Source organism: Polistes canadensis, unplaced genomic scaffold (assembly GCF_001313835.1).
Source record: "Polistes canadensis isolate GaletaPanama2010 unplaced genomic scaffold, ASM131383v1 scaffold_20, whole genome shotgun sequence".
Taxonomy (NCBI): Eukaryota; Metazoa; Arthropoda; class Insecta; order Hymenoptera; family Vespidae; genus Polistes; species Polistes canadensis.
Window position 1 is genome coordinate 870,526 of NW_014569567.1, and position 13,331 is coordinate 883,856.

At 28.4% G+C, this 13,331-nt stretch overlaps 2 protein-coding genes across 2 annotated transcripts; one reads left to right on the forward strand and one right to left on the reverse strand.

The window, feature by feature from the left end:
* Positions 1-647: 647 nt before the first annotated feature.
* On the forward strand, positions 648-10,797 carry LOC106793885 (BTB/POZ domain-containing protein 7). The gene is made up of 11 exons (XM_014761160.1): positions 648-1,057; positions 1,486-1,739; positions 1,819-2,183; positions 2,288-2,838; positions 2,911-3,074; positions 3,224-3,608; positions 3,741-3,893; positions 4,021-4,177; positions 4,391-4,569; positions 9,797-10,006; positions 10,333-10,797. The coding sequence occupies exons 2-11, from the start codon at positions 1,501-1,503 to the stop codon at positions 10,612-10,614; spliced, it is 2,685 nt and encodes an 894-aa protein (XP_014616646.1). The 5' UTR covers positions 648-1,057; positions 1,486-1,500; the 3' UTR covers positions 10,615-10,797.
* Positions 4,171-9,040, reverse strand: LOC106793888. Its single transcript, XM_014761164.1, has 2 exons — positions 8,899-9,040; positions 4,171-5,953 (listed from the first exon to the last, which is right to left on the reverse strand). Coding segments are annotated over exons 1-2 (1,233 nt in total). The 5' UTR covers positions 8,901-9,040; the 3' UTR covers positions 4,171-4,722.
* Positions 10,798-13,331: the final 2,534 nt, after the last annotated feature.

Sequence of the window (13,331 nt, forward strand, 5' to 3'; positions counted from 1 at the left end):
ACACATGCACGTTCTCTTTGAAACACGTGCATGATCAACTCTATTCGCAGATTCAACGATGCGAAAAATGCAACAAAAAATTTTCCTACATGTGTGTTACGCTTTGTGCATTTGTATGTGTATGTGATGACATCACATTACATGATCTCACAGTTTCTCTCTCTCTCTCTCTCTCTCTCTTTTTCTCTTTTTCTTTTTCTTTGTTTTATCTTACGTCATTAAGCTTGACATTCTGTCCAACAAAAGAAGAACAAATACTCTTGATGGATTTTCGAATGCGTTTAACGTATTCGTATTTTCGCGCGAACCAACATACAGCTATTTCGTATATTGTATATTGAATCCTGCCAAAAAATAATTTATTAATTTTAATTATAATACATTAAACAAGAACGTATTTGAATAATTTTTATTGTTTTTATCGAAAGAGAGACATAAAATCTTGTTAACAAAAAGTTTCTTCGTTCTAGATTCGTTAAAGTGATATCTACAAAAAATAGTTTATTTCATTTATTTATTTAGATATTGTCAACTAACAGGTGCATTATTCGAATGCATCGAGTGGTGCATATATTTGATGGTATATACTATACACTGTATACACAGGATTCTAATACCTATTACCACTTGGTTACTGTTTAGGTAAACTGAGTTAGATGGCAGTGTAGGCGTAACCTATGTTTAACGAAGCATCGCTTCGTAATATAGTGCATATACGGTGTAGTACGATAATAATTTGTGAAAAAATGGAACAGCTGATTCGTATTAAGTTAAATCGTATTTATAATAAAACTATGTTAATCGGATAAATGTAATCATTAATTTTAATTTAGATCGTGTTATTAAACGGTTATTCTGATCATGGATATGTGGATATATAAATGAAATTCTTTACGCTTTGAACTTTTATTAAACTATACACTGCAGTTTGAGTGTAAACATGGCCGTCGTTATGCATTGTGATGATCATTGGCTTCAATTTATATCCACACACAAACACGTTTTACAGTACAAATATGGAAATGATGGGTGAAAGGCATGTTTAAAAAGGACCAAGGTACTAAAATTTATTTTCAATATTAATTGTTGCTATGTTTCCATGTTAATAGTCGATATAGGTCATTAGATTTAGTTTTCTTTCTATCATTTTAATATTTTGCATTCGCAAAATATAGTAGAGAATGATTTATTTTTTCTTTTATTTTTACGTTAACACGAAAAATAGAATTTTTGATGATAATATCCGTGATAAGACATATTTGCTTTTGTCATTTGAATATGCATTCAGTGTTGTTTTGTTTTTATACTGTAATAACATTTTAATGTGACAATAGGGCATTTAATTTTTCAGTAAATTTACATATTTACTTACAGATAATCACTTTTAATTTACGTCTTTGTTAACAAATTACAGATAAGAAAATAAATAATTGCTGTTATATATAATAAAGAATTAGTCAGAGTATTTTAATATGATTATTTCAGGTTGGTAGTTGAACTATGAATGTATTGAGGATTTTAACTCCATGTGCATTGCAAAGTAGAGAAACAAGGGAAACAAATAGTGATAATAAAAGAGGTTGCTGGTTCATGAGTGGATGGGGAGAAGATGCTTCTCATATGATCCGTAGAATGGGTGCATCCGCATCTTCAAGTGTTCCAAGCGTTGGTGGTGATTCGGTTCAAGCAGCTAGGCTTTCGCCCTCTGGCAACTACGATCAACATGGACTTGCTATTAGGTATTAAATATTCTATTTAAAAGATAAAATATTTAATAAGCTGATTATGCGATCAATTTGTTTATATCTTTTATTATAGAGAAAGAAAAAAGAAAATGACAGGATTTGCTACACTGCGTAAAAAGTTTATTAGAAAACGTCGTTCATCTAAAGTATGTGATCACGGCAGGATTTTTAGAGACATGATATCGACATGGAGCCATTTAGAGACAATAGCACTATTAGAAGAATACGAAGCCTTAGCTGCTTTAAAGGATCTTCATGTTCAAGCAGAATTAGCCAGACCTCCAGCTGCTACATTCAAACAAGATCTATCTTTACTGTACGATTACAAGCAGTGTTCAGATGCCGATCTTGTTTATCAAGGTGCATGCTTTCCCATTCATAGGGCCATATTATCCGCACGTTGTCCATATTTTAGGGATTTATTAGCAGGATATCCTGGTACATATCCAAAATTTCTTCTTTCTATTAATTATTTTAGAATTTTAAAATTATTAAACAATATATTTTATATATGTCTTTATTATTTTACTTTATTACTGTAGGTTATGGTGCTCGAATATGTTTAGATTTGAGAACACCTAATTTAGAAGTTCAGACATTTTCTGCTTTATTGCGATACCTGTACACTGGTGATATTTGTCCACATGATGCAACATTTGGAACAAATATATTACAACGACTTGGGGAAGAATTTGGATCATTAAATCCTTTAGAACAAGATCTTAGATATTTACTTGATACCGGTGATTATGCTGACGCTGCATTAGTATTTACATCAGACAGCGATTGTCAAAGACCAGACAGCGGCTGTTCTGAATACGGATTTCGACCGAAATTAGAGCTACCATGCCATAAAGCAATACTTTCTGCGAGATCGCCATTTTTTAGAAATTTGATACAAAGGCGTACCAAGTCCGGAGAAGATCGTACGGAAAGAACGTTACATATACCTACTAGAATTATTTTGGATGAAAGTGTAATACCGAAAAGATATGCTAGAGTTTTGTTACATGCTGTTTATTTAGATACCGTCGATCTCTCATTAATACTGAGAGGCAATGGTTGTGGAAATAGTGCAGGTAGTCTTGGTGAGGTAATTACATTATTTATATATTCTCATTATTACAATATAATATTTCTTAAACGTTACAATATAAATTAATAGGTGCAAGCCTTAACTCATACAGGGAGAATGAGACCAAGTCCTTTAGAAGAAGCAATGGAATTATATCAAATTGGTAGATTTCTTGAGTTAGATATATTATCTCAAGGCTGTGAAGATATTATTCTAGATTGTCTGACATTAGAATCACTTCCAACAGTACTCAGGTGAATTCATTTTAAAAGTAAAATAATATTATCATGCATATATTAAATATAAGAATACTTTTAGATACAATATTTTATTTTCATTAATAAAAAATATAGAAGTGCAAAGGTATAATTAAAAATAATTATTCTTTCTCTCTCTTTTATAGATGGGGTAGTCAACCCCATGGATCAGCATGGGTTCATAGACAAGCATTACATTATCTAAGAGAAGAATTTCAATCAATCGCTTCTTCGTCGATTCTTCATCAATTGGATCATGCACATCTAGTTAATGTTTTGCAAAGTCATTTTCTACAAGCAAGTGAGTTGGAAATATTACAGGCAGTTTTAAAATGGGGCGAACATGAATTAGTTCGACGTATGGAAGATAGGGAACCAAATTTATTAAATCATACGGTACACTCTGTAACAAGAAAGGGAGTTAAAAAGAAAGATCTTAGTGATATTGAATTACGGGAAATACTTAGTGAACTACTACCACTTGTCAGAATTGACCATATCTTGCCACACAACAGTGAAGTATTAACTCAGGTGAGATATTATTTTTTTAATAATTAAATATAAGATACATAACTAGTATTTTTTTATATATATAAAGTCACTTAAAAAAGAATATAAAAGATAAAGAATAAAATCATTAATTGTTTTTTTATTTATTATTAGGCTATCAGAAGAGGCTTGGTTTCTACTCCTCCTAGTCACATGATAGGAGATGGAAGAGATAGCTTATATACAAATGCTTGGATAAGAGGTGGAAAAAAGAATGGGTTTTTTGTTAGACCAAGATTATTCATGCCTTATTATGAAGAAATTAAGGTACAAATAATTATATTTATAATATACGAACAACTTTATTATGAGTAATTCTTATTTTCTATTGAATGTATATTAAATACGTATTTTATATAATAAATATATTTATTGTTTAATGAATTTTTTGTAGTCTTTAGTCGAGGAACAGATAGTTCAAGATACAGATCTTATCAGATTGCAAAGAACACGGTATGTTGCGGATATACCAGATGCATTATATATGGTTGATGAAAAGCCAAGAACTATGGGCACTGCTGGTGTAGATGTACTTGCAGCTGCATTTCCAGGTACTTTTTATTTTTCACTTATTTATATAATCTTTTGAAATATTACATTTTCTTTTATTTCAATTACATTTATATATTAATTAGTTTTCGATAATATTTTACAGGAATGTATCGTATATGTTGTGTATAGTTTTTCTTTTTTTCCTATAAATAAACTATGCTATATTTATTTTTTAGTCTTACAAATAATATTACATTATGAAAAATATTTAGTTCCAGATTCATCAACAATGGCTGCTATGCTTAAACGGGAACAAAAATTAAGGCAATCTCCAAGTTGTCTACGAGCTATAGATTTACCTTTATCTTCGCGAAGCGAAATAAATAGGCAGGTGCGTCTAAGAGTCGTTAGAGAGTTCAATTTACCGGATGCGGTAGCGGATATCTTAGAAGTGAGTATGATTTATTTTACTAATTTAAATAATCTAGTATGTAATATTGATTACATATTTATATTCCATAAGTATTGTTTATAATCGTAAATAATGATATAACACGCATCATAATTTGAACATTCTATCCTTTAATTTAAACAAAATATTATTTTATTTTAATAACCAATTCTTTCTTTCAAATGTTTTCACTATATGTAACAATTTTTGATTGCCTATATTGTTTGATTCTCTTTTAAGCAAATCTACATTATTATCATTATTTTTCAATTCTGAACGACTGATTCGAGAAGCTTGTATTACTTGAACCATAAAAATGCACTGTGAAAATTTTCTATGTGCATGTTTATTCAACAATTCTAAAAATTTACTTTTATTGTAATGCTCCGTATAAATTTCTAACGTTTTTAAAACGTCGATAAAAGAATCGTAATATAAATCAATCATATCATCTAAGTTATTATCAAGAATTTCTTTTTTAGAGCTTGAGATTAAGAAAAATATAAGATCTTCTATGCCGTAGCTACAAATGCAAAGTTGAAAATCAACTATTTTTAAATCAATTATATTACCAGAAGCATCATGGCGAAACAACATATTGTTAACCCAAAAATCATTATGTACAATTGTTGTCCATAAATCTTCTTTATTAATTACATTATCCATGCTGAAAGATTTTAATGTAGCTTCAATACTTTCTAAATATGGTTTAGCTTCTTCTATACATTTTAAATTTTCATGAGCTTTATTAATCATATCCTTAACAGCCCTCAGCGCAGTTTCATTACCTGGGGGTACTAGAGTAGGTAGTACAGTGTTTTCAAAGAAATCTCGTCTCTTGACTTTTAAACCAATTATCATTGCATGTAACTTAGCCAATTTTTTAACAGCAAATTTAACATGATCCAAATCCATTCCCATAATTCGATCTTCTACGGTATAACCAGATAATGTAAGATTCTCTAAAATAATGGCAGCCTGAGAATCAAATTTGTCAGGACTTTTTAAACCTAATCTTCCCCCAATGAAGCGTGGTATGAAAAATTCATTTTTCAAATTAAGCGAATGATAAATATCTGCAAGTGCTGGTGCAACGTCACTATAAAATTTCAATTCTTTTTTAAATGTCAATGGACTATTAAATAAATCCATTTGATAGGGAGATTCTGGTGGAAGTTTAACAACTAAGTTCATCGTCTTTGATGAAAAATTTTGTATGAAATTGATAGTAACTGCCACTATAAGACTGCCAAAATTTTCTCCTGGATCAGTTAAATGTTTCCATGTTACGTGCTTTATTTCTAAACCAGATCCAAGTGATTGTTTCATAAGTCCCTCAAAGTCTTCTATTGGTAGCGACGTTTCTAGTTTGCACATTTCTGCCCTATAACAAAGCATGCGATAGTTTTTATTATCATACATTTAAATAAAAACAAATATATAAAAATATTAGGGTGGAGTATTTTTGTTGTTGTCAAAATAATCGCGATTAGCGAATTAAAAAATATAACAATTAAAGTAACATTTAATTTAACTGTATGCCTAACGTTACATTAGTACGAAATGTTTTCTAATTAAAAAAATCGAATGGGAGTGTTGAATACAATAGGTCTGATGAAATATCAATGATTATGACACTCACTTTTATCTATCTATCCTTTTCAAAATACGATAAAACTATAGATTTATATCTCTCTCTATATATATACACGTAATTTTATTTTTACACGATAGATATAGTTCCCGAAAAATATGTGTAAAAAAATATATTCCATATATGGAAAAATAGAAGATTGGTTCCAGTTTTAAGAAATCAGCAAAAATAATACAATAAACTATGAGTTTTCATGTTAGGATCTTAAACATTTTATTTCATAAAGATTGCACATGTATCATACAAAGTAAATTATCATTTAAAAAGGAAAAAAACATGTCACTAATTCATGAATATAAAAATTAGGCAATATAATATGAGTTACGCATACAAAAATTTTATTCATTGTCAAATGCCAATCCGCGTTTTTTCGCAAACGACTGAATATATACGCCATGTTTAAGGGCACAATGAATATTCTTATGGATTACTAAACGTGTGCTAAATGTGAAAATAATCTGAGATGTGCCTCACTGACCGATTCCTTCTAACATGAGACATTTTGGTTACATTTGGCCCGGCCGATTTATTAATTAATTCCTCGTCTTCAATATCGTAGTTATAAAAATAAAAGTAAAGTAAAATTTACTTCTTAGAATTTGGGTGGATCGTGTTAAATCAAAATAAGTCGTGTAAAAAGAGAATTAAATTTTTTTTCCTAATTCGTGTTAAATCAAAATCGTGTAAAAGAAAATTCGTGTAAAAACAGAATTGGATGTATATATATTTATTTTTTATATTATTTCAAAAATTTGTAAATAGATATTTTATATCATAGTTGAATTTGATACAAAATTTTAATTTACCATAACTAATAACAAAGTATGAATAAATAGATAAATTAATTTCGAATCGACATTTATTATTATGAACATGTAAATGACTTCTTTTGTGTCGGTTACAATGAATAAAAAATGAGAACTCTTTCGCTCACGTTAGAATCTATCGCTTTTGCGTTGTGTTGTCTTCGGTGTTTAATGCATGAATATTTAACAGTTAGAAACTATTTAACATAAGCGATAAATTTCAAACAAAAGTTCTTTATCTTTCTCAGAAATAAGTTGCCACGATACATTTATTACAATTTTTCGATAACTATAACAATGGGTTAAGTCGCAAAATTAAACAAAATTGTTCTTATGATTTATTTTATAATATATATATATATATATAAATAATATAATAATATAAAATAAATCGTATATAAAATTAACTTGTTCAATTTTTTGTAACCTAGTTACCGGCACATGTATATTATTATCAAGTATTGCAAATACAATATTTTCTGATCTAATATTATAATAATATAATAAAAACGATATTAATCGTAATGATATAAAGATAGGAGAATTTATCACATAAAATTGACGACGTAAGCGATTCGTATAATCTATCAATAAATTGATACGGGAAATCAGCTTATAATGATGGCCTAGTTATAAAATAATTATTTTCTATCATAAAACTTACTTCGTTTATCTTTCTCTCTTTATTAGTTATCTTGTAAAGGTTTAAATTAAAAATTTAGTACTTGCACATGAGATATATTCCTAAGCGATTTAACCACAATAAACAATTTAATGATTGGATAAGACCTATCACACACCGAGAAGTATGTTCTTCGTGGGTATCTTATCGGTATAATATATATCCTTTTTTAAAAAAATAGCTTCACTAAGTTGATACAATTTCTACGCTTCATATGAAAAAATAAATAAATAAATAAATTGGATTATCTTATAGATTTTTTTCTCGTTTCTTTCTTTTATTGTTTCCAAATAGTTTCAAATCGCGTAATAAAATAAAATTCAATTCTATTTTATATCTCTTTTTATATCAGAAAATTTATCTTTAGGCTTTTTTTATTTTCCTATTGTTAAAACATTTAAAATAATAAACTTATTTGTAAGACGAACAACTTACAATTCAAATATTGCTTGATAGTATGTATTAGCGTGTTTTTAACAGAACATTCGAAAAGTCTGACGTGCTGATGTGCGGTGTGCAATTGTGCGTGAGAACAAAAATGATCTGTTATTTTCCAAGTTATTTATTAGGATAGACATGCGATGAAGTATAATTATTAATTATGAAATCGTCACTTGTTGTTTTAGTTACATTTTTGAGATAATAATCGCTCAAAATTTATTCGATAAAAATATAAATTGTCCAAAAAAGAGAGAAGGAAAGATTTGATACATATATTAATTAAATACAATTAAAAATACAGTAAGTTGTCTTCGATATTACGGAACGTTTAAACACAATAATACATTAAACTTTGCTGTTATGAATTTATCGTAACATTCGCAAGTCCGAACGAATTGTAGGCCAAAGAGAATCTATTTAAAATTCTCTTGTATAAATTGGACCATGTATGCAGATAAGTTATAAATGAATATTTAATCTAACTACAATATGACGCGATTATATGAAAGAATAAATTTTTATTCAGAGAATTAAAATAAATTAAACAACAAGATTAGCGAATTTTACTTGTTCCATTTAAATGATTCGTTTAACAAATACGGGAAAGATATTCAAAAATAGTTTACTATTTAATTTTAACCAGCGATGAAACTTAGAAACATCGGAATACTCGAGTAAAAATCGTGTAAATATTATCATCTATCAATATAATGAAATGTTTGTTTAGTAATTGAACGCAGACTCACATGACAGATCAGTTAGGCGCGATGGAACTGCAAGAACTGAGAGACAAGCTTTCAACTCGATGCGCCTGACTTTGACCTTTGTTTTCCCCCATACTATACTCTATTAATGACATCTCTATTTTTCAACTAGTTGCATTCGCTGGATTAAAGCCAGAGTTAGGTCACAGCAGTAGGACGTTATCATTCTACTTTACGTTAATTTGCAGTTGCAATTTATTCGTATTAATGTACTAACCGGGTAGTCATCGTTCTCTTTGTCATTGCGTTCTTCCTTATCATTACATTAAATTCACTATTTAATCGTAATTCTAATTTATATTCACCGAGAACGTATGAACGTTACCTCTTGAATAATAACATATATTATTGTGCATTACGGAGTCTATATAAATGTTTGAAAAAAATAAAAGTTTGACTCAAATGTTATAATTAGAAACTAATAATTATTGTAGGAATAGTGACAAAATATTTTATTCAAATGACGCGTCAATTCTTTTTTGAAAAGCGAACTAAGTAGTTTGTTAAATAACGTTTGCATTATAAATGAGAATTGATAACAATCGATATTCACATTTTGCGTCAGTATTATTATATATATATCTCTAAGAAAATGATAATTTAGCATTCGATATAAGTTTGCAAATGTATTGCATTTACATATTTCGCTGACGTAATAATATATATAATATCAAACTTACCGGTACATTTGCAAATTAGATTCTTTGATAGATTCTTTGATAGATTCTTTGATAGATTCTTTAATAGATCTTCTAGTAGATGGCATTTCTTCTTTATCGTTTTTATATTCGTTTATATGTGTATTAAATCGAATTAATGAAGATAAAGATTTGATCAAAGGCACCTAATTAATGAATATAAATGTTGATCTATTTTGCAGAACACTGCGTCTTTTATGAAACAGCAAGATAGTAATATGACTGGAATCGAAGATATTAATTCGCCGGATATGGATATTAATGCGAGAACTTCCGCACCTTCGTATTACGGAAGAAATATGACATTTCCTCGGCCGGCTTCATCTTACGCTGATAGGCACGAACTTCCGGCCGTAGTTATTGAAGGAGAGAATAACAGACTTCTTGTAGAGGTAAGAAATAATATCATTAATTTGTGAACGCTTTCTCTTAGCTTGATCTAAAATTCGTGTACATTCCTTGGTGGTATAGACCGTAGCGTTTTCTATACCATTTAGAACTCTTTTTTTTTTTCTTCTTTATTTTATCTTTCTTTCTCTTGAAATTTATGATTGCAACAGTATTAATGTAACTGTATTTTTTGTACAATAATAAAGTAAGTAATATACATATATACACACACACATATATATATAAATATTTAGAATAATTTTTGGTTCTTTTCTTACGTAGATACGTTGTTTAAATAATTAGAAGAATGATTGAAATTGTTTTCTAGCAACAAGAAAATAGCTCATGCAGCGATGGTCATTTATCCGGAGTAATGCCAGATGTAGCAATGGCTACTGCATCGTTTGGAGCATTACAATTGATGGAACATCAAGAATTAGATCTTGGCGATGGAACGTCACATATTCTACAACATATTTCACCTTCGACCGGAACAGTAGGTCTAAATCGTTCTTCGCTTCCTCGTCAACATCAAGGACATATTTCCGCCCCACCTCCTCTGCCATACGCGTACCAACGTACCGTCACTGCCTTACCGAGGTTTATTTAACATTTATATACAATATGAAAGAAATGGAAAGAATCCGTTTAAGAAAAGAGAGAAGACAAATATATCTTCTTCTTTGCGATACGGCACGGCGTATCAAAAAACAAAAAAAAACCGTCTTGTTATTGCGGGTACAAATCTATTGCAAGAAAAGGAAAGAAAACAAGAAAGGGAGAAAAAAAGAAAGAAAAATAAGTCTTTATTTAGATTTTAATTATATAAAAAAGGGGGATGTCGCGTTCAGAGCCTAAGAAAGTAGTTAATATTAAGTTCCATTTATTTCGATAATTATGATATAGTGTGAAAAGAATTATTGCTTAAATAGTTATTAGAGAGATGCACCGCATGCGAGATTATGCGGCGCTGTGACTTATACATTTGTGAACTGTGAAAAATGTTTGTTGCTATGAGCACAAAGGGAAATGTGTTCATATGTATGTAGGTGTATTTATGTGCGTATGCATGTGTTTATTCTTATTAGTATTTACTTAAATTCGTTATGATGATGTAGCTAATAAATTTCGATGAAATGCATATATCTTAAATATGACGATGTATTTTAACATTGCGGACCGGGTCTCGAAAATTTTCTTTTTCTATTTTCATTGATTTTTATCGTTCTTTTGTTTTTTTTTTTTTTTTTTTTTTTTTTTTTTTTTTTTTAACATGTTAAGCGACAAGCTTCTTTCATGAAGCTTTCCGTTTAGGCCACGATGATCTGTCAGCTATAGAAGAACATAAGATCCGTAGGGAACGGTGCAGCGTGACACGTTTAACGTGTTAAAAAATTTTCAATGAAATTTCATTTAAACTAGTAATTTGTCCATAATCGAGATAGAAATTAATCAAAAAGTCTAAAATAAAATATAATAAAAAAAAGCAAAAAAAATTAATTGACGTATTAAATTGAAACTGGAAGCATCAAAACAGCAATTTTATTGATGATTAGTCAGACCTTGGTCTGCAATGTATGAAAATATGCAAAGCGGTCTATATTTTCATAGAATTCAAATTCTATGGGAGATCATTTGCTGACTGATATTATCAATAATGTACAATAAAGCGTTTAATTTTTATATATGTATATTTCTATAGTTCGGAATATATATACATATATACATATATGTATATGTATGTATTTAATTTCTCTTAAGAACCGAACAAATCTTTTATGTAATTCCAATCGTATAAAACACCATAGAAAAACACTCGTTTTTGAATTTTAACAACGGCATTATTAGTCTCGTTTGATTATATCTATTTTAGTTCAAGCAAAAAAAAACAAAAAGAAAGGAAAAGATTTATTTTACAATGCATCAAAATAATATTTGTTTATAATTACGAAAATAGGCATTTGTATATTTCCAAATTGATTTTTTTCATCCCTCTCGGATGAAGCTTCTCTCAACCCCTTACTCTTTCCACCCTTCGTCTCGGGCGTTTTAGAAAAAAAAATAAAACATTCTCCGCTGTTGATATTCTATAAAGCAGCATTATATTATTAATACGGGAACCATTAGCCATTTAAATGTGCGTGCATATAGTTATAAATAATAGAAAATTATTCCACGGGAACTATCTCTGTGTATCTATATTAGAAATGTTTTTATATTATTCGCGATAAGTCAAATTGTTTTATTTTTTATTATTGTTTCTATTCATCTTTCTCTCTCTCTATCTCTCTATAAAAAGGTGTCCAGAAAATTACATTTTTAAATTTTCAAAAAGAAAAAGGAAACTATTCTTATTTTTATTTTTTTTTTTATCTCTTTCTTTTGAATTCTTTTTTAAATGAGCCTATACAAGGGTATACGCAACTAGATTCTCGAGAGTTGCATATATAACAAAAGTTTTAAAGGAGATACTATTTTTATATAAAACAAAAGAAAAAAAGAAACAAAACGAACAAATGTAACACGAGTAATGTTATTATGCTATCTCCCCGTCATAGTAATAAAGATAATATTAAAAAGAAAGAAAAATACAAACAAATACATATTTGCTTTTGCAGTTTTATAAATGTATACTTCTCATATATTTCGAATATACGTTTCTTTTTAAAAGCTTTTTGCCTATAAACTTTTAATTTTGTTTAATATACCTCTTTATCTTTTTTTCTTTATGTTTAGTTCATAAAGTGGTAGTAATATATTATTGATAATGAAATTAATGAAATATAAATACAATAACATATTATTGTATTTATAAATAGTATATTGTCGAGAGAAATATTTAAATGAACAATAATTTGTCTAAATAATAATAATAACAATTATAAATTATTATACATTTCATTAAAATATAATATTTAAAAATTTGTTAATAAAATATTATATTTTACATTACGTTTCTGAACACTTTTAAGAAAACGTATATTTATAAAAAATAATATTAGTTCCGAATAAAAATAAAAATTAGTTTTTAAAGTAATATATATACTTTTAAGTATAATAAATAGAACACACGCACATTAAGAACAAAATGGTATAACATTATATTTTATATTTCATTTTATATTTCATTTTTTATATTTTGCTTCACCATCTTATCCTCGATTGTCATTAATTTATTTTTAAATTGAATTAACGATCTTTCTTTCTTTTTATATTTTCTCGCAAATAAATCTTCTAAAAATTTTAAAAACCATTGTATGTAACGTACCGCTCTTTTGCTCCGTTATTATTAGTGGAGAAAATAATGATGACATTAAAATTTATCGA

Coding starts and splice junctions, on each gene's coding strand:
- LOC106793885 (XM_014761160.1), top strand. CDS start 1,501: ATGAATGTATTGAGGATTTTAACTCCATGTGCATTGCAAAGTAGAGAA. Junction 3,075..3,223: donor TCACTTCCAACAGTACTCAG/GTGAATTCATTT, acceptor TCTCTTTTATAG/ATGGGGTAGTCAACCCCATG. Junction 4,570..9,796: donor CGGTAGCGGATATCTTAGAA/GTGAGTATGATT, acceptor TCTATTTTGCAG/AACACTGCGTCTTTTATGAA.